Source organism: Poecilia formosa, unplaced genomic scaffold (genome assembly GCF_000485575.1).
Source record: "Poecilia formosa unplaced genomic scaffold, Poecilia_formosa-5.1.2 Scaffold3, whole genome shotgun sequence".
Lineage (NCBI taxonomy): Eukaryota > Metazoa > Chordata > Actinopteri > Cyprinodontiformes > Poeciliidae > Poecilia > Poecilia formosa.
This window is the reverse complement of record NW_006799942.1, coordinates 6,059,295-6,080,959: the sequence shown is the minus strand read 5'-3', so window position 1 is coordinate 6,080,959 and position 21,665 is coordinate 6,059,295. Positions and strand designations below refer to the sequence as shown.

The following is a 21,665-nucleotide window of genomic DNA, read 5'->3' as shown; positions in this document are numbered from 1 at the left end:
ACTTCCTTATAAATAACAATCTACTTGAAACATTAAGTTTAAATGACAATAAAATTATGTCAGAAGAAACCACTGTAAGGTTTAAGAGATTAGAGTTGCATTTACACCATAGAAATGTGCTTTGGTCTTGTTTCCTGCTATTTCCACTGTCAGTTTCAGCCTCAACCCATCTAATCTGAATTTGTACAAAATGAAACTAGTTATCTCCTTCAGGTAAAATATGAACCTTTTGACATAATCTTATCCCCTGAACTATCCTTTTAAATGCGGGACCTGAATCTAGTCATGGGGCGATATTTGAAAACTTTTGATGTAAAAAAACAAAAACAAAAAAAAAAACAAAGGTTAAATGTTTCCTACATTTACAAGAAGACCTCTGTTTGCTTCATAAAGCCAAAGGCTGCGAGCTGAGAATAGAAGGCCCGCCATCGGTCTGAGAAGAACACGAGGAGTTCTCCACATCAGGCGCCGGTACAGCCTGCATCTCCCCGAGACAAAGAACGGCTCTACCTGCAGGCTCTGCCGCAACACGCTCTGCAGCTTCTAGGTAACACCTGTGTTTCAGGATTACAGGGTTTTTAAAAACAAACCGATTGCAGATGTGCGATGATTCATGTGTTTTGCACAGGAATTCGGACTGGTAATAAGGACTTACTCTGTGGAACATTGTGGCGAATTATATCATGACTTTGTTTTATCTAAAACGACTGTTGGTGTGACTCCTGCAGGAAAACAGACATTCAGTGAATGCTGCCTTTTGTCAGGATTCGTTCACATGATTCTGCCGTAATGTGGCCTTCATGCCTGTAAGTTATAATGTGACATCCTGCCATGCAGCATAACCACAGACCCAGAAAACTTTTATGCTTCACTCACTGTATTTACAGGAGTGAGATTGCTTAACTACATTCGTGCTATCTTTGAAGGCCAACCCCTTTGCCCTAAATATGTTACACAAATTAAAGCACTGAAAAATGCTCTGGGGGCACGCGGGCTTTCTGTGGTCTGGATGTGTTTATGTCTGTTTCTGCCTCTGGAGGGTCTACGTGCTTCTTTAGGATTTAATTTAGCATGCTTTAGTCTGTGTTTCCATGCCAACCTCACTAGGTCAACCAATTGAAAGGCTGCAAATTATGGAGGGAGGAGTTCAAAACATGAGTACCCTAATGAGCACATGCACATTGTCTACTTACAGTGATGAGATGAAAAGAAAAGTTATACTGATTAACTTTTTTTTATATTTAGTATTTTACAGAATACCTTAATTTAAAAGATATTGGTTTATTGCTACGTTAGCTGGAGATAGGCACCAGCACCCCTCCCGACCCCACTGAGGGACAAGGGTGTTCAGAAAATGGATGGATGGATTATTGCTGCAAAACAAACATAATATCTATATCAATTTGTTTTTATTTTATTGATAATATAATATTGTTACAAATAGTAATGTATATTACTTAGGTAATTTCTTAAGTAATTTATTTTGTATGTTTTGTAAATGTTATATTTCATTTGAATTTATTTTAAAGATAGTTTGAGCTGTGTATTATAGTAAAGTGAGTCAATAATAGTGAGATAAAGTCTCTAAAGAAGAACTTGATACATATAACAGTGCACAACAGAACTATTGATTCTTGTTTTTCACATAGAAATATTTACAAAAATAGGTCACTAAACTGATATATGCTTCAGTTTAGTGAAAAAAAAAATTACTCTGGCTATTTGCTAAAATGTGCTATAGCCAAAAGCGTAATAAAGACATCAAATCTGTGGTCAGAAGTATTTATTCGTGACACAAGTTGAGTATAAAAACCTGAATTATTGCATTAGCTACAATTGCAACGTGTTTATATACACAATACAAAAAAAATAACAAAATATATGAATGCTATAGTTTGTTGTGTTTCAAGGCTTGGATAAGAATGAGATGTTAAAGTGACTGATATTGAAGGGAACAACATTATCAGCTCTCTGATCTGCCCTCTGCAGGAGTTAATTAACACTTAATCAGCACAGGATAAACAGCGAACCCTGCAGTCTGTTAACCATCAGCTGGTCAAGCATTTCTCACTATGGCAATCCGTTTATGAATACACAAAAATGCCACAAAAAACCCCCCCAAAAAAAACCTACACAAAAGCTATTCTTAAACATGGTGTACATGTGATCATAACTGCTTATATGGCATAAAGAAATACTGATGATAAAGCATATGTTCTTTAATATAAATGACTCTGGGCTTTCAAGGCAGAGCATTACGTCATTCTCGTGCAATCACTCTGTGCTGAGGACCTCTGCTGGTGAAACGCAGAGAAATGCATTAGTGTTACTAACACATGGGTGACGCAGGAACATCCAGCATCACTGCTGCACAACATGGCCTCGTCATGTGAGCCTCTGCTGCAGACAGAGGGAGCTAGCTGAACAGCATAAAACAAAGCGCTACTATGACTGTAGCCGCTTCATGTCTAGTCAGCATTTCTAAATAATTCCTTATCATCTTTTTTTTTTTTTCATTATTCCGATTTCTGCGATCAAAAATATAAAAAATGCTTCTTTGGTAATGAAAGAGGTGCAAAAGAATAAAAAAAACAACAGTGGACATTCAATCCTGTCATAAGGTAAGCAGACAAGGTCAGCTTATGTTGGTCGTCTGAAAGCAGCAGTTGAAACAAGTATAACAAAAATTCTGATTCATAATCTTCAGCTGAACAGAAGGTGCGTTTTGTGACCACTCAGAGAAAGTGGATGGGCAGATAAGATGCCCAGGATAAGTCTGGCTGTGATGATGTGACGTAGAAACACTGAAAAGTACCATCAGAAGTAGAAAAGTGCTGTGTTGTGCAAAGATCTTTGGTGAGTCCTCCTTTCTTTATATGCAATACCTTTAAAAAGGATTCATACCTTGGACTTTTTTCATATTTTGTCACATAACAAACACAAATTTCTAGTCCTTTTGTCAGAATTCACAAACACAACATAGGATGTAACTGTGAAGTGGAAGAAAAATGGAACATGCTGTTTAAGTTGTCTCATGAGAAACAATCTGAAAAGTGTGGTGTGTATTTGTGTTCAGCCTCCTGTAAGTATTCAATGTAAGCCTTTTGTGTAGCATTCAAAACTGGCATGGAGGATTATTTTCTTCCCTGTTCATTTTGTACCTAAGATTTTCAAAATAGTGCTTTTAGTTTGTTTCCTTACTAAACCACAAAAAGAAAGACTTTCAAAACCGTAAAATTTAGGTGAAAAAATCCTAAAATTTTTTTTTTTACCTAAATTAAACTGGGTGAATTTCTTTTAGGTGCCTTGTGTTTAAGGCACAACAGAAAACTTCTCAGAAAATCAGATCTTTAGCAGCCTGTTGGAAGCACTGTTCAACTTTTTATTTTATTTTATTTTTACCTGAATCTCTAAAAGATAAGAAAGTCAAAACACTTTAACAAAAAATAAATGGAAAGTATTATACTTTAACAAGCTACCAGCTGGAACCTTTTCATATAGCAGATGAGGTACTGTGTTGTTCCACGTTTACTGTTTGTTGAAAACACGACTTTTGGACACTATTTATTTGCTGATAATGTATTTTCTACATAATGTACAAAGTAAAGCTTTAAAGGGATTTTCAGAAAGGGTGGAAAACTAAAATATGTTGAGGATTATCTTTGAAAGTGATGTGAAAACAGGGATGGTTTACAACTTTTACACAAAAACACTGAATGCAAAAACCTGTATTTATTAAAATCATCCAATGTTGATAAAAGACTGTTTTTAATAGGAAATTAATTTGTTCTGGGACCAACCCATCAGGGCATATGTAAGGTTCCGTCATTTAGAAGCTTCCCTGATTGAGAAAAAAGAAAATAAAAGAAAATTACCTGCTGTGAGATTAAGAGATACTTCAGGTGCTCACAAAACACAAACAACTGGATTAAAACAGCCCACATAGCTTACTTCTGAGACCAAACACTTTTTGACTTTTATACACAGCTGCATAATAAAGCCTGCACATGAGAGCAGATTTCCTTTCTGCTCATTTGTAAATTTCTGTGATCATAAACACAGAAACTGTTTAGGTAAAATCCCTCTCTGAGCCACACGTGTTTGCCATTATTCTGACATGTGCAGAGGACTGAAACTTGCTTGACCCAACGGCAAAGAAAATAAAAGTGAAAGCGGGTGTGCTACACCATGAAGTGCATGTGTCCTTCAGCGCCCGTCACGATAACGTCCATCCAGATACGCATGGCCTCAGGAGACGGAGCCACCATGTAGTACACGCGATCGTGGGTCTTCACACTGAAAGTCAGAGAAGGATTGGGGCTCTGATGGGCAGTGGTGGGTGGGGTTTCGGGAATATGTGGAGGGAGGAGGAGGGAGGGATGGGAGTGAGAAAAGAAGAGGACAAACAGATGTGAGATAGTTCAAGGAAATGGGATCTGACGGGAAGTACCGAGGGCCAAAAGCGTCGCTTTCCAACAAATAAATAAGTTACTGGTAATTTAAATAAAGAGGAAATAAAAACATTAAATAAATATATTTCTCATCCATGGTAAATTAATTAATTAATCAAATAGCTGCATATATAAATCATTAATTGAAACACGATATTGTGTGAGGGAGACCAAATAGTTTTGCAATATGATGGTTTTATTTTCAATTTTAATAATTTGGACATTTTTCTAAAGAGAATTATAAAAATTGGACCTAAACATGGTGGATCAGTAAGAAGGGGAGAAACAGTAACAGTCAAGGTGATTGGTCTGAGCTTGACCAATCAGATGCAAAGTTCTCCTTATTGAGCCACACTGACGATTTAAATAATTTCATGAGCAACTGTGGCACAAAGCAATAAAAATAATAATTATATATGATCGTTACATGTGTTCAACTCAAATATTTAATTATGTGCTTCATCAACTTTTGACACATCTAAATTGATATAGATCCAGTTTTATCTATTTTTTTAAAATTAGTTTAATATTTTACACGTGCAAAAATTTTTTCTTTAACATATCTATTTATTTGCTGGATTTTGGCCCTCACTATGGATGAAGACACATGCACACTTGCTCACGTACCTTGTGTGCATTCTTTAAGTGATCGTAGTACACCTCCTCAATGGCCTGGAAGTAAATGACTCCCTTCATCTTGTTCTCATGTTTGTCTGCAGCAAAGCACATGAACAGAAGCATGATGAAAGCTTTGTGTCTTCAGAGTTTCCCCCTAGACACAGAGGTCCCTACCTGCGTAATATGTGAGCGTCCTCCGATTCTGGTCGAAGACAAACCAGCGTTTCTTCCACGTCTTGATCTTTCCGCCCATTTTGACCAGGAATCCTCGGCAGGTTTTGTCGGTGATGGCCAGGTGGAAGCAGGCGTCTGGGTTGTGCCCGGCTGCTTCGATGTGGCCATGAAGGTCAAAGTCATCTTTTCTCACGGGGAGGTAGCGAGTCAGCAGCCGAGACTACATAGAAAGTTTCTGAAAATATTAATCGGACCCCTTTTGCGACGTATCAATGTCGAGAATGTGAATCACCTGCGATCTCTGTTTTTCCCTGAGCTTCACTTCTCTTTCCACAAGTTTCTGTCTCCTGCTCGTTTCCTCCTGCAGACGTTTCTCCAGCTCCTCTCTCCTCCTCCTCTCTTCCTCCAGGGCCTGCCTACGCATCTCCATCTCCCGCTCCTGCACAACCCGGCTGGAAAATAAGTTGCGTGCTTTTTCGCATGCGGACACCGCGTTTCGGTTCGGGTCTTTCCGTTTACCCTGTGCTCGAGGAGTCTCAGCTTTTCAGCCTGGGCCTCTCGGAGTAAACGCTCCATTTCCTCAATCTTTGCCATGTTGGAAGTGCTGGCACTAGGAGAAGAAGTGTGCAGTTCAACACAAAAGAAACAGAATTTCTCCCAAAAAAAAAAAAAATTTCCATTGATTTGCATTGATCATTGGGTATTGGCTATCATAAATGTTAATTTCATTATTGCCTATTCAATTTATTAGTTTTATTTCTTTTAAATCTAAATAAAACAATGTTTCCCTAACATTCCTTTTATGTTGTCTTATTATCCATAGAGAGACACCTCTCTCTTATCCAATCTAAATGAATCATTTCGTGCTTAACTGTAGCTTCAAATCCCCTGGGTTTTTTTGCTTTCATGATCTTTGGTAAAGGAAAGAATGTCACTAAAGCAACTGAATTCAGAAACACAGGATTTTGCACGTTGGGTGATTCAGAAAACAAAGCTACTGAATTTCAGAGCCACCACATAAATAGCCATCTTTCTCGAGTTTCTTATTCTCTCTCTGCTTTATTATTTCTTTTATGCTCCTTCATAAAGTTCAAATCCTCTCTAATTAGCCTTTAGCTTTCACCCAGCAAGATAATTTCTCCTTATTCTTTCAAACACTGCAATAAAACCCTCACAAAGGCTCACTTGGAGAACTTCTCACTCTCTTTAAACACATCCTTTTGATAAATTACAATGACTCTCCTATTGGCTCTTTAGTTAAAATTGATGTGAAAGAGCTCCCATCTTCCATCGCAGCGGCTCCGCTCTAACCTGGAGATGTTGTCCGGTGAACACGCAGAGAAGCTGGTCTCCAGGCTGTCCGAACTGTCCACACTGACGGTGTCCGATGCCTGGCTGTTGTCCGGGTACGAGAAGGAGTCCAGGAACACGTTGGGCTCAGAGACCATCCTGCTGCAAAAATCACTCTGCCTCTGTCTGTCGTCGTTCATGTGAGCATGGCTGTTTCCTGCTGAAACAACGACATGGCAATGAAGCCCTGGCAGCAAATGGTAACTACAGCTAAAACAGGAACTTCAAAAAATACCTATGCCCGTTTTTATGTTGTTTTTACGTCATAGAGAAAGCGGTCAGTTATTTATTTATTTATTTTACAAATCTGAAAACCTGTGCATTTGCAGTCACTGACAACGTTTCATCCAGGACTGGTCTTCATTTTGCTTCCCATCATTTCTGATGTACTTGCTTATTCCTGTGGAAAAACAGCAGTCCCAAAGCATGACGCTGCCACTGCCATGTACGTCATCCTTGTCTTGATGGGTAGGCAGGTGTGCCACACTTTCTTTTCTATTTTTGAATGATAATTTGAACAGTGCTCGATGATCAAAGCTCGAGATGTTGCTGGCCTAATCAGGATCCTGTTTATAAACACCTTTGTAATTCCTTCATCATTTTCTATTCACAAAAAAAAATTATGCACAACATTTCATTGTGTAAAAAAATCAAATGAAAAAATTGCAAGGTTTGTAGTTGTAACATGCAAAAAAGCAGACTATTTCAAGGAGAATAAGCATTCTGTGATCCCAAAACTATGAATCCAGTCACACGTAGACCTTCGGGGCAATATAACTGACTACAACTATTGCTAGGATTTATTTGGAACAAGATGCATTTGTGTCACTCTGACTCACCCTTGGGCAGTCGACGGGCGTTCACTTCCCGGGGGGAGAAGCTGAAGCCTTGTGGAATGACACTGCCACAGCTGGAGCTTTGGGATAAAGGCAGATGTGCCTGAGGAACAATATGAAAGCACACAACACGTTTAGGTCCACACATTGGAGCCCAACTCCTGGAAGTTCTCCTGATCTCAATGGACGTCGCAAGCAAGAGTGGAAGTGAGAATTCCTGCTTTGGGTGGATCCGTCTCAAGGGAGTTGTCTGGCTAAAAACGATAAGGCTATAAAACCCCCTCCTCTAAAGCCTGGAATCTGAATTATCAATGTCATTTTGCATTTTACTCTTCGCTCAAGTATACTGCAGTCAACTTTAACTTTGAAGAATATCATCTTTTAACATCACTATCCACTCTATTTAACTTTTTACACCTTTATGTTTTTTTTGAATTGGTTTAGATAGCAGACCTTGGGAGGAAGCGTGCGTCCCAGAGATCTGCCGTAGGAGCCGAGGAGCTGCTGGCCTCTCTTATGAGGAATGCTTTCGATAGGATGGGAAGAGCTTTCTTTGCTACTTCTTCTCCTCTCTTTCAGCAAGTTCAAGTGCTGCAGCGATCACACAAATGAGAGCAATCGCAAAACAGGAAATTATTCTGAAAGTGCTGCAGCGTTACTGTAACCGGCTCCTACCTCTTTGATGGCAACAGGGTTGTTGGTCAAAGTTTGGCCCTCAGACAACTCCACGTACTTTCCTTCCAAAGACAGCAGCTTGTCTCTCTCCTGCAGATGCCACATAGTGTTTATTTCATTAAAATGAAACATTTGCGTTGTCCGCATGCAGAGGTTGTTTTTTTCTTTACCTTTTGAAGCATGACAAGCAAGTTGTTTTTCTCTCTCTGGAAGTTTTCTTTCTCTTGCTGAGCCTGTAAAGTGATCTGAGAGGACTGTTTCTTCAGAGTCATGATTCTTTCCTGTGGGGGGAAAAAATCAACAGGGTGGCATCAGTATAAAATATCTGCTGACTTTATCAAAGTGCAGAAAAAAATATATTAGCGGTGGGGCTGAGAGATGTAGTGTAGGTTGAAGAATTAGCAGCAGAGTCAGAGCAGACGGTGCCTTGTAAATGCATTGCCTTAGAAAAATGTTTACACCCTCTTACCTTTACTGCACTTTAGCCCATTATGAACACAAACCTCAATAATTTATCAGGATTTTATGTAACAGCCCACTACAAACGACTACATAACCGTGAAGTGAAAAGTCCAGTCCATCCAGTTTGACTGTTATTCTGCAAAGAATAATGGACAAAAAATCTCTAGATGTGCAAAGGTGGGAGAGGCATGAACCAAAATCCATTTCACCATATGTGCTTCTACAAAAAGTACTGACTCAGGAGGGCTCAATGCAAATTACTACCACACTTTCCTAATTTTCATTTCTAACCTTAACTTTGATTTTTTTATATATTTTATATGCTTTTGCTGTAATATTATTTGGCCTTTGGGACTTGAATAAACCTGACCGTGAGCCGTTTACCTATTTCAACTCCAATAAGATATACTTACGTATGTACAAAATTTTTTGTTTGGTCACACAAATGCAAAAAGGTTCAAGCCAAGACATAATAACTTTTACAAATTACTTCACTTAAAATTCTAATCAAACATCCTGTTGTCACACTTTCACATTTAACTTAGTCATATTTAGCTCATTTCTTATGTCCTTGGTTTTGCAGGCTTGTTGTAACTACACTATGCCAAACATTGTATAGCAACTGAGCTCACAACTGTGAGGCTTTTATACAAAACTTGCAGAACGATTAATAACAAACACAGAAAGGCAATTATAAGCTAAAAAATCCAACATTTCCATTGAGCTATTTTCATTGTAAACCATCATCAGAAACTGCTTGTGACTTTGAGGAGGTTAGCCAGTTTGAACAAAAGCTAGCTTTCATTCTTGACTTCACATCAACAGCTCTTTAAAACAGGAACCTGTAGAGAAGCGAAAGCCGGAACAGTGTCAACATGCTACGTCAGAGGTCAGCTCGCAGGTCGATGCCTCGTGGCCCCCGCCGTGATATGAAGGTATAACATTAGTGCGGCCCGCAGGGTGAGCAGACCTCTGAAGGAAGTCCCGCCTGCCGTTCCTCGTCATGGCTGACATTCGGTGCTAGGCTAAGCTACACTGACTTCACGCACACTATGCTTGTAACAATAGTGTGGCGGATGATGGAACAGTCCGGTACCAGTTGCGTTTTTTTTCAGTCGCCATTCCGGTACTTTCTAACATTAACAAATGCCACGATCAAACACAAAGAAGGCGACTGCAACCGGGCTGCTCCTCATCCGCCGCGCTGTTGTGATAAGTAGGTGACGCCACACGTCGAGACGTTCTCCATAGTTACCAGCTGGCTAAAGACTTCTATGAAACCTAGATCGGGCTGCCACCTTTCAGAAATTAAAATAAAGGACCAGTCCCTATATATGTACTGCGGCAGCGTGTCAGTTAGTGTGTGTTACCCAGAAAGCAGTTGGGCACAATACCGCAACACCAACACCGGGAGTTAAACAATGACTGGGGCAGCCTACTATATAAACTACTCGGTGACCGCTTTTGAGTTATTACACATACACATTTGTAAAATACGGAATAAATTGTTGTCCCGTGTCAGTTCCATACGAAATGCTACATTTAACAGCCAATTACGGGACGGTTTTGTATTTTACGGGTCGGGTGCCAACCCTAAATGTAGAACAAAAGCGACGCCAAGTGGAATAAACTAAATTTTTTCACACCCTCATCATGTCTTTGTCAAAGCCAAAGCCTGCAGTTCATGTATTGGAGAAATAATTAAATGTTGATGACATTTGAGGATATTTTTAAAATGTTTTTTGTGGAATCCTTTATGCGGCCCAGCCTCACCCAGACTCTGCCTCCAGAGGCCCCCGGGTAAATTGAGTTTGAGACCCTTGACCTGTGCTACGTGAAAAACTCAACAAGTTTGCTTCTACCTTGCGCGTGATGCTAAGACGCTGATACTCGGCGATGTCCCGCAGCAGCTCTTGGCTTTGACTCTCGTTTTCCTCTTCCTGCTTGATTTCTCTCTCCAGCTTTTGAAATTCCGAATCCTCTGAGGTTTTTGTCTGCTCCTCGCTTTCCTGGGTGACATCAGAGACGTATGCAGATGTGGAATATATCGCACAGTTCAGTCATACTAAACTGATGAGAATGAAATGATTAGAAACAACATGATCCGGGATTAGTCAGAACAAGGTCAGGAAGGAGAGTAATAACTCTAAAACAGATGCATTGGGAAAGGAATGGAAGGGCAGGAGACCAATGTGAAAAATGAGAACTGTAGTGTTTGTGCTTTGTGTTAGTTCAGGTGCGTAAGAGGCATTTCAGCCAACCATTGTCTCTTGGGCTGTTTAAACTGGACTATTTTTTTATGGCCTCAATTGGAAAAGCTTATGCTTCCTTATTTGGACAGTTGGTGAGAGCTCTAGAAGGTTTCTCAGCTGCTGTGATAATTGTGCTAATCCCTCCTTTGAATTAGGGCTTTTATCATTTACTTTGGAAAGCTCAGTTAGTTTAGTTTCAAAGGAATGTAACAGAACCTTTTTTTTTTTAGGATGTTGTGGTTTAACTGGACCGATTCCCAATGGTCTGTTGCTGTGGCTTTATGTTCACAACAAAACCTGCTCATGCTTGCTTTCTATTTCCGAACTATTACTACTGTGCAATGAATTTATAATAAAACAACCATAAATATACTTATCTGTCCACCAAAAAAATTACAACGGTTAATTTATTTAAAACACTTTTTGTGCATCTGCACCTGAGATTTTTCAGGCTTGCTTGTCCTCTCGATACTTTGCATTTTTTCTTTGAGTTCGTCCAGTAGCTCCTTTTCCCTCTGCAGCTGGGTCATCTCAGACTCCTGTTCTCCGTCCAGCAGGGCGCACTCCACCTCCATCTGCAGGAAGAGTCAGACATAGGTAGGAATCATGGATATAAATTTATTTGTTAGTCACCTTGGTAACTGGACATGGCTTTGCCATCATATGGGTTGTTAGTAAAAAAAAAAGAAATAAGCTGACAGCATTTTGGAAAATATGCTTCCCGACTCTCAGTTTTGAGTAGGTATTTTTGATTACTTCCACATTTTTTGTAATATAGATTTATATAGCATTGCTTTAAATGTTTACCAAATGAAACATATGTCTAGGAGAATATGATCCGCAGACTCATAGTTGGTGTCAGACTGGCTGGTCTGAGGATTTCAGACACTGCTGATCTGCTGGGATTTCCACCCACAACCATTTCTTCATTTTGGATGAAAACGCCTTGTTGATGTCAAAGATCACAGGTGAATGGACTGAAATGATGGAAAGGCAACAGTAGCTCAAATAATCCATCATCAGAACCAGTTATGCAGAATATCTTCTCTGAATGCACGAAACATCAAACATTAAACCAGATGGACGACGGCACCTGGCGATTTCTTGCATTGTACATAACCCTCTGTTCTTCAAAAATATGTAAGTTGTCAGAAGAGTTACATTCCCTAAATTAAAAAAAAATTAAAAAAGAAAATTGATAGAAAGCTCATAATGCTTCGTAATTGCAACTGATTCTTAAGGCTAAACACATCTAGTTCAGTTTGAGTCTGAGTAGGTAGATGCAGAGTAAAATAGGAAAAGCCAAAGAAATCATCAGCTCGTCTTAATCATCAATCTTAAGAAAAGAGTCATGGAGATGTCGGTTCTGTGCCTGTGCTTTCTGTGCTGGCTGTACCTCACGCAAAGACTCCTCCATCTGGTTGTCCAGGTCTTTGATCTTCTGCTCCAGCTCTTCGATGTTGTTCAGAACCTGGATTCTCTCTTCCTCTAAATGAGATACTTCCTGTTTCAACTGCATGCTCTCCAAGGCCTGTAACGACACCGAGAATGGAAATAAATCACCGGCTTCAAATGTAAACACACAACTGAAGCTGTTCAAAATGTCATCACCATCACAATAAAAAAAAAAGTTTTAAACAAGATAAGAGATAGTTTTCTGTGTTTATGCTTTTGCAATCATTTGTCAGAGGTTGGCTTTGGGTTTTATTCAGTTACACAACAGCAGCTGCTGTCTAAGTCATCCAAAAATGGATCACTGGCAACAAGGGCAGGATTCTTTTCCACTTTGTGCAATGGAAATCGCTATTGGAGCTGGGCAATGCAAGGCATGCCAAGGCACTCCCACATCTTGCACCATCAAGCAACATCTCTTAAATATTCAGTCACACTCATTTGAATTTAAGCAAGCTGTCTCAGAATTTAATTATTCTTGTTTATAGGAGCCAGGTGGGTTATTTTCTCGTCGGACACTTGTATGTTTAGCAAGTCTTCCTGATTTATAGTTTTGTCAGATGTGCTGTAAGCAGCATTTTGTCCGGCACACACTACTCTGAGGAATGTTAGCAATGGAGATTGGTTATTTGTAGACTATAAAACAGTGTCACAACTCAAGCAAAACATACAAATCTAGACTGAACTCAGATTCAGAATTTTATGAGAGCCATATCTAAACAAAACTATGCACCTCTAAGATAAAAAAAGGATTACCTGCGTTATGTACATTTCAATTTCTCGTCTCTATCGCTTTGATAGATGCTATAAACATCTGGAAAAGTGCATGTCTTTGCTGTGCATGCAGTCTTGCATTCTCCTCGTGCACATCCGTGCACAGCTGAACGAACATACACACAAACACATGCACACTATAATTCACTGCGGGATCAAGTCATTTCCTGTCCCCCCCCACTCCTTCAGGAGTTTGAATGGTTCAACAAAACTTGAACTTCTTCATTAAAACCAGACACTGCTAGGTTACGGCTCCAGAGTGGAAAAACTGAAAGAGAAAATGTAGAATGGAAAAGGTGGCCTCTTTGGCAGCAAAAAATCCCTCTCATAATTTGGTATATGGGTAGCTTATTTTTATTTGTGGTTTAAACACGTTTATTTATTTTTGATAAAAAGCGGTGAGGCTTTCCAATTTAACGTCTCCAAAAAAGGTGGTGGAATAAAAATGAGGTCAGATTGTAGTCACTTCAAAGCCTGAGGAGTCTTGGGCAACTCTGATTTCCATGTTTATACGTCTGTCCAACTTACATAAACAGGAACTGTGCAAATTGCTAAGCGTACAGTCTTAGAGTACTTAAAAAAGACTTTAGTGAATGAAATTATGCATAGAAATTATGTGGAAAATACCACAAAGCAGAGCTCTGAGGGCTACACACATTTCCAGCTTTCCAGTTTCGATCAACAAAATTTGTGTGTATTTAAAATAATGTAATGATAGTGTGCTTTTTTCATAGTTCATAGTTTCTTGGAAACCTTGTTTGGTACCTTTGGTACTGAGAAAAACTGAGATATGGCAAAAAGGTAAACAGACACAGATAAACAGAATGTCAGCACTCAGATTATCCACATTCCACAGAAGAGGGAGAGCCTCATTACTTTTTTTTTTTTTTTTACAACAGGGTTTTTACTGCAGTGAGGGTTTCTCTCATCATTCTGGAACAGGAAATAGCAGGTTACAGTAACAGATCTTCCTCTGAGTACCAGTGAAGTGACTTCAGAACAAATGACAACATTTTGACTGTGTCATCAATGGACTTTTGGTTATGCTGTAGAAAGGCTGAATCTACACGCACAACTGGGGGTTTATTTAATGCCACAAACTGTTGACTGTTTCCATATGCTCCATCTTTATTCTGTGATGCTGCTTACTTTGGCTCTGTGGTGCGTAGAAGGAGAAGGGGCGCTGCTGTTCAGACTTATAGCAGGTGAGTGAGACCTGTAGTTTCCCTGCTGACGCTGGATGGCCTGCTGCTCCTCGGGAAGCTGAAGATCTCTGGCTTTGGCCCCAAAACAGGTGTCTGGAGCAGTGCTGCTAGGGGAGTCAGAAAACACAGACTCATCGTCCGACACCTGCAGCTTCTCCAGCTCCTTATTGATCTTTTGCAGATCAGAAACAGCTGAGCCCGTCGGCTCTCTCACCACCTGTCCCAATTCAGTGCACAGGCTTAAGATGGTTTCTAGACGCTGGCATTCCTGCACACAGGAGATTTGGTGCATTTGTAATCAATCGATCGTTACAGTCAACCAAAGAAAAAGTGAGAAAAGAACAACTCACCAATTTCTGCACTTTCTGCTCCCTGAGTCGCTCATCTCTCTGATGCTGGTGATAGTCTCTCAGCTCTTCTTTGCCATTCAGAGAACTGATGCTGCCCACCCTTTGTCCTGGGCTTAGCCCACTTTTCCCAAATGACAACCTCCTTTCTCCTAAGCCCAGATCCAATCCCGTTCCGTCAATCTCTATACCTAGGGAGCTCAGTGAAGCAAGGCTGGACCTCCTGGATGTGCTGGGCATGCTTGCAGGCACTGTCACATCTGGCGGCTGCTCAAGGGAGGAAAGACTGCGCCGCTGTCCCGCTGAGACCACCACCCTGTGGGAGCCCACTGAGTGACGAGAGGGCAGCGACAAAACGGGGGGATCTGCCGCATTGTGAAGTCGTGGCAAAGAACGGCTATGCATCCCCAGGTTGTTGAGGGAACCGGTGGAGTATTTCCTCTGCCTTGACTCTCCAACGGCTTTGCTTTGAGAGCTAAGTCTGCGGCTCATCCGGGGACTGGATGGCATACTGGCCGCCCCGCTCTTGACCCTGGGAGAACGAGGCACTGGCTCCCCATACGAGGACAGCAGAGAATTTCCGTCAGGTGCATTAGAAAGCAGCAGACTGTCTTGTGACTGGTGGCGAGAGTAGGAATGACGAAACAAACCATTGGTGCTAAACTGGCGGTCACCCTGACGTGGCGATGGAGGCACGCTGTTGCTGTTGATGTAGGAAAAGTTTCTGGAGGCGGATGGAGGTCTCTCTGTGTTGCTGAGGATGGACAGTGGCCTGCTGGGTTGGCCAGCAACAGATGAAGGTACGCTAAGGTACTTGCGACTGCATTCAGCTGCCCTCAAGCTGGCCTCCAGAGCACTTTTTCTGCGCTGCAGAGTCTCCATCAGTTCCTGAAGCTCAGCTTTAGATCGAGAGCCCCTCAGCAGTGTCCCCCCTACAGAGCTGCCACTGCTGTGCTCAATCTTCAAACAGTCTGAAGAAAACAGAGGTTCGACAAAGCATGAGATCCTGCCCCTTTTTGGACTCAACATAAACAGTCTCTCTACTTTATATAGTCAGCCATATTAAATGTCTTTAACCTACAAAGCAGAAGCTGAGCTACATGATCTGCTATCTTGTGTGCTTGGTAAGAAGAGGGGGAAACCACTGAAGAATGTACGCTGCAGTTCTGAGGCCAATACAAACACTGGCTCAGTCATTGGTCTGGTCTCTTCTAAAAATGGAAGAATGCTCGTGAACCAAGACAGGGCAGAATACATCATAGTCTCGACTGCAAATAATATCCAGAGGAGAGTCAAATACCAAGCCAAGCAAAGTGATGATAGTGTCTGAGTCAGCATGGCAAGACGCTGAACATACACTATAAGTTATTCCTAGTTCATTTGATCTTATTGAAATTCTTAGCCTCTCCTCAAACATGGGTTTCAGAAATTAGTTTTAGGTTTTACTGCTAGTGACAGAAGAGATCTGCTGCCCCATATAATGCATTGAACTCTTAAAAAACATACTGTGTCTCATATGTATCAAACATATAGAGCATGAGAGTGTTTATCAGCTTAAACTCATCTAAAGGTCTCATTCCTGAGCAACAATTGAACTTTTTCTGAGACAGTACTAACAACCTGTTGAGAAATTCCAACTTACAAGCCATATCTTTGTAATTGGTGTCACCTTGCTGGATGTTAACTATTAAATTTTATTTTCAGATAGAGAGTCACTGTTTCAAATGACTGATTACAAATACGATTTCTTTCATTTGTCTTACCAGAAGCGTAGCCCAATGTGGCGACGGCGCTCCTTTGAGGAAGCATACTGTTCATCACAATGACCGGCCCGTTCGGATGAATCAGAGCGAAGTATGAGACCTGTGAATGAAAAGACAGAAAAGTCTCAATGCAGGGTGAAAGAACAACAGACAGGAATGGATATTATTGTACTACTGAGTCAAAGCTGTTAGGTAAGGATATAAGACAAGATTTTGTTGGCAAAGTGTTAATCAGTTTGACACCTTTGTTTCAGACGTTTACATGCACTCATCGTCACCTTAAAAATCTCAGCAATTTGGTCATTTTAATTATGCATTTCTTCTTTTTCCAGAGTGGAATAAATATACACTCAACACAAACACTGGATGGAATGGCTAAAAGATGTTAATGCTTGTGGAAAGAGAGCTGAACTCAACCTAATAGGCATTTTATGGCTCGTGAAAACCTAAAAACCAGACATTTGAAATGAGCTCTACCAATTCAGAGCAAAGCCAAATACTCGGCCAGGATTATGGCAGACGATTGCTGATGGTCATTAAACGTAGTTTGTTTCTCTATAACTTAAAAATATTTGTGAGCGTGTGCATTTATAGTGCTGTAAAAACCATTTACCTTTACAGATTTCTTTAATTTTGATTGTTATGTATGTTTCAGATGATTGAACAGTTTCAGTATCAGATATAGATAACTCAAGCCAATACATAAAGAAATGTTTATTTTACTAAAAAACAATACTCATTCCAATTTGTCCCTAAATGAAAAGTGGTTATTATCATCATTAAATAAACCTGTGATATATCTGTTTTTTTTATTTAAACCAATTAACCTCAACCAGTCTTGATAACAAACTCACTAACAAGCTGTCCGACAACACGAAGAAGATTTAAAAGTTTCAAAATCTAATAGACATTAGAAATCCAACATAATGTAAAATAAGATTGATTACTTTTATCAAGCTGGAATTGGTTACAAATCTATTTCTAAGGCTTTGGGATGTTATTGAACCATTATCCACAAATCCACAAAACACAGAGCAGTAATGAAACTTCCCTGGAGTAATTTACTTCAAGAGTTCATCAACATCTGAAACACTTTCAGCTAACTTCAGCCTTTTGCTAAACAATAACAGGTTGAGCAGAAATTGCAGCCAAGACAAAAATATCTGTTTACCAAAAAAAACACAAAAGCTCATCTCACATTTCTCTTGATGACCTCCAACACAGTTGGGGGAACAAATGTATAGATTGTTGAGACGAATGTTAATGGTTTTGGAAGTGAAGACGGCATTTCAGAAAATGGATGTCATACAGACAGGTAGACATGGCCTGATGACCTGAACCAAGAATTTTGCTTTCTGAAAATCCTGAAGGAGAATGTCTGGACATCAGTCAAAGATTTTGGATTGGCCGAGTCAAAATCTAAACAGGGCATTCATGCTCAAAAGCCCTCCATTTCACAGAGAAAAGTGGTGCGAAATTCCATCGCAGTGAAAAATCCTCATTACTAGTTACCGCAAATGCTTGCTGGCAGTCGAGGCATACCAACACTAATCTGCACTCTTGACATGCACGTCTGTCGCTAATGATGTGCATGCTGATGTTGCATCAACATATATTTCAGTTCACATGAGAGACATTTACTAAACATCACTTTACCATAATATCTGTGAAGTGAAAAACCTTATGAAGCTCTTAAAAACCTTAGAGTGCAACAAAATACCTTAACCCACTCAAAAATTGAGATTAACCATTTTCTGATTACTTATTGACTTGTTTCAACACTATTTCTGCAATACTGATCAACAACATTGTTTTATCAATGGAGGGAATATACGAAACAACCCCCCCCCCTCCGATTTGCCTTTAAAAATACTAGAAAACTATTGCCTGAAGTCCATCTGATAATCCAGATGTGCATATTTTAGAGGAAAAAGGGGAAAAAAAACTTTCCAAAGGCCTGAGTATTAAAACAGGGTTTACTTTTTGGTCTAGCCTGTTTTCCCAATAAAATCTCGAAAAGCTGTTTTAATTGGTCTGCTGACAATTATGCAATTTATTGTCTTCTTGGTTGTTTTACTTCACTCCTAGATTTTAATTTGTGACACTAGTAACATTATGGTTTTTGCAGTAAAACTGGCAGAGAATGTTATTTCAGGTATCCTTAAAAAATACAAATGACAACTTTTGGTCATATGTGAGTGAGAAATCCATCACCACATCATTTCAGCTTTGAGTTTTTTAGTAAATGACAATGTAATTAGTTCCAGAGACCCAAGACCATTATTTTGAATAAGTCAGACATGACTTGCTCCTGAATCCACAGACAGGCATTCACTCACACACAGCACACAGAGAGACAAGAGATGGCTGATCTGAGAGGAGTTTCTGGTCTTGCTGTCTGGAGAGAGCGCCAACAGGAAACAGGGTATCCTCTTACACCGTCAAGCATCCAGTCAGCATGAGTTCATTCTCCAGACCTCCAAGAAAAAGAGAGAGGGGGTGAACTCCCCCCATTCACCCCTTTCAAATCACAGGCAGAGGGTGTTTGGTCCGTCACTCACATTTCAGGTCAGCAGGGTGGTGGTGCACATGTACAGAGTTTGAGAAATGCCCCTTTGATAAGACAGCTTTCATCTAATGTGTGGGAAGAAAAGTATTTTTACATTGAGCAAAGCTCAAACCGCAGTCGATTTGCATTTCTCAATAATTGTCTTACAATTACATTTCCATGCTAAGAAAAGAATAACAGATGGAAAAACTTTGGAAGTTGAAAATGCATAAGCACTTTTGCAGTTAGTGAACGGACCATACAGAGTCACTACCAGATCGCAGAAACTCCAAAAGTGTTGGGTTTAAGGCACTCTGCAGGGAGTCGGATCTTGTGAATCTGTTTCTTTTAAATAGTTAAAGTAAACTGGTATGCTTTTGCTTGAGATTTGAATGAGATATTTTTCAAGCAGACATCACTTTTACTTTGTCATGCAGATGCAGATGTGTTTTCTTTGGTTCAGACTCATCATTTTATCTTAGTCCCTTGTCACTTTCTTGTAATGAAGCATGTCTCTCTGTTTCCCTTAGACCACAGTGTCCTAGACATTTACATGAAGGCAGTATAGAAAACTGAGACAATTTTGAACAATATTTGCTGCACAAAATCTTTCTTTATATATGCCATGTTCACATATCAAATAAACACACACTGTCCTCCTCCCCTTGTGCCTGTTCTCCACCTCACTCCGAGTACCAAAACAGGAACTTGTGTGTGCATCTCTAAGACACACAGCAAATAAATACACAACTGCAACTTAGTTTCTATAATTTAAAATAAAGAACTGGTCAACAGAGCTGGATCAATTGTGAATGACACAACTTTAAACAGAAACACTTTTTTGTGGATCTTCTTATTAAAGAAAGAAGACTCAAAGTTAGCCATTTTCACTATCAGAGAACCAAAGTTAGAGAAGGTAAAAAAAAATTATGAAGATATTCAAAAGTAAATTGTGTTCTTTATGTCCTTCTCAGTTTTGTCCTTAGCTCACTCTAAAAAGCAAGAGACAGTGAGACTTTTACCAAACTACAGGAAGCCTTGACCTATTACAACAACGTTGTGGAGCATGGTGAATTTAGAAATGTGGCAAACTTTTGTAAATCTCAGAGTTAAAATAAGGTTTGACATTCTACATGGACACTGTTGTATTTGTGATGCAAGGTGTGCTAACAGCATTAATTTCTCACCTGAGGACAATTAATTTTTGTCTTTACAATAATAGTAAGAACCTGTGACTGCTTTCTTGCACACATGGCGTGATGTTGTCTCCGTTCCTTACATAAATAATTAATAACAGCTTAACGCAGGAAGGACAGAAAACATTTTATACATGCTGTTCTTCCTGTTACCTGTGTGATGTTTCTCAAACAGAAATGCCAACAATCAGTAACGCCTTTACAAAAAAAAAGAAAAAAAAAAAGAAAATCTGAAACTATCCACAAAATTCTGATGTGTTTAATGTGATTTAATATACAGTTTCCAGAAATAAAAATGACACAAAGTAACAAATTGTTGTTTAGTGAAACTAAAACTTTCAAATCAAATACCTGATAAGAACAAACGCATTTAGTACTATTGGCACAGAAGAGTTGAGTGGACAAACAGATTTGTGTCATTGTCATATTTAAGTATTTGACCAAATAAGTATGTAGAAAATGCAATAGTTTTTTATTTGATGTTCCAAATTAATTTGAAATTAAATAAACATATAAATATTCATTTGTGAAATGTTTATAATTTAACTGCATGCAATGTAATCTCAATAAATCTCCACAACACTGCTTAGTCGCATGTTTTTATATAGTTATCTTCTTCTTGCGCAAAGTCCAGTGGTCATGAAGGAGAAACAATGAAGATTTTTTTAATCATCAAATTGGAGCAAAATTCATTTTTTGTGACCTTTTGTACATTTCTTGCAAAAATGTCTGAACCCTAACCCTGTGGCTAATTTATGCCATAATCAAATCCAGCTCATTTTTTCTGCAGTGTTTTACATTCCAAACACATTTGGTGGCAGCTGTGAACCTCGCACTAACATAAACAGTGCAGAGCAGAGCAGCCTAACATGAAATCTGATACAACTCCGTCACTTTCCAGGAGCATCACTGTCCCAATCAAATAGATTTATCAGAAAATAATGAATTTAAATATAATGAAAAGGGGTAAAAAAAAAATCACTGACCTCTGTTTTCTGCCCAGGTTACATAGTTTAAAATCCTCTGCTGGCCGGTTATAAGTTTCGACGCTCAGGTTCTCTTTCTGCCTGCCTCTCTGCTCTGAAGCAGCAGAGGAAAGTCTTCCCATGACAAAGGATCAGACAGGAGACCCTTTCCCCTCCCACCTTCAACTCTCTGCTGAGATTTTCCTCTCCAAGAGAGGAGCGAGAGGGGGGACAGCGGGTGTGTTTACTTTCCTGGAGTAGGCATAGCTGCTGCCCCTCTCTGGTTGTGCAGGGAATCACTCACAAACCACAACAAAAATAAGCAGGAAGAAATGGACTGAGAAGTAGCATTATCAAAATATGTAGAGACTTTTAGGAGGTACCAACGTTTAATCTCTCCTACCAAGAGATGTTGTTCCTCTAAACATCTAGCTCTGACCTCTGACCTCGCACTGATCAATATCATGTGACTGTTAGATCATATTCCAGCACAGAGACACTGAGTGAATTACTGCAAATGTGCACACGTCTTGTGACAGAGTCCATCCGTTGTTTTCAAATTTCCGTATCTAAACCAAATCTCCTGTCAACAGTTTC

The 21,665-nt window shown here is 39.7% G+C and overlaps 1 protein-coding gene across 4 annotated transcripts; it reads right to left on the bottom strand.

Annotated features, from left to right (window-relative positions):
* Window positions 1–1,768: 1,768 nt before the first annotated feature.
* On the bottom strand, window positions 1,769–21,242 carry phldb2a (pleckstrin homology-like domain, family B, member 2a). Of its 4 annotated transcripts, none has more exons than XM_016674159.1 (18): window positions 21,090–21,242; window positions 16,360–16,459; window positions 15,247–15,567; window positions 14,600–15,144; window positions 14,194–14,517; window positions 12,215–12,349; window positions 11,256–11,393; window positions 10,429–10,575; window positions 8,275–8,385; window positions 8,105–8,194; window positions 7,883–8,020; window positions 7,433–7,532; window positions 6,555–6,753; window positions 5,763–5,853; window positions 5,536–5,682; window positions 5,244–5,463; window positions 5,079–5,164; window positions 1,769–4,322 (listed from the first exon to the last, which is right to left on the bottom strand). In XM_016674159.1, exons 2-18 carry the CDS (start codon window positions 16,412–16,414, stop codon window positions 4,182–4,184), a joined length of 2,988 nt encoding a protein of 995 aa, XP_016529645.1. In that variant the 5' UTR covers window positions 16,415–16,459; window positions 21,090–21,242; the 3' UTR covers window positions 1,769–4,181. The 4 variants fall into 4 exon arrangements, with proteins under 4 accessions (XP_016529645.1, XP_016529651.1, XP_007557188.1 ...); XM_016674165.1 differs by having other exon boundaries at window positions 15,271–15,567; window positions 21,090–21,241; XM_007557126.2 differs by having other exon boundaries at window positions 14,600–15,567.
* Between the last annotated feature and the right edge of the window lie 423 nt (window positions 21,243–21,665).

What these genes read in the sequence shown, in the direction of transcription:
- phldb2a (XM_007557126.2), bottom strand. Translation starts at nt 16,414, where the DNA reads ATGAACAGTATGCTTCCTCAAAGGAGCGCCGTCGCCACATTGGGCTAC. An exon ending in GTCTTAGCATCACGCGCAAG is followed by an intron (nt 8,386 to 10,428) that starts GTAGAAGCAAAC and finishes TTCCCCCCACAG; the next exon opens with GAAAGAATCATGACTCTGAA. An exon ending in ACTTAAAGAATGCACACAAG is followed by an intron (nt 4,323 to 5,078) that starts GTACGTGAGCAA and finishes ACTGCCCATCAG; the next exon opens with AGCCCCAATCCTTCTCTGAC.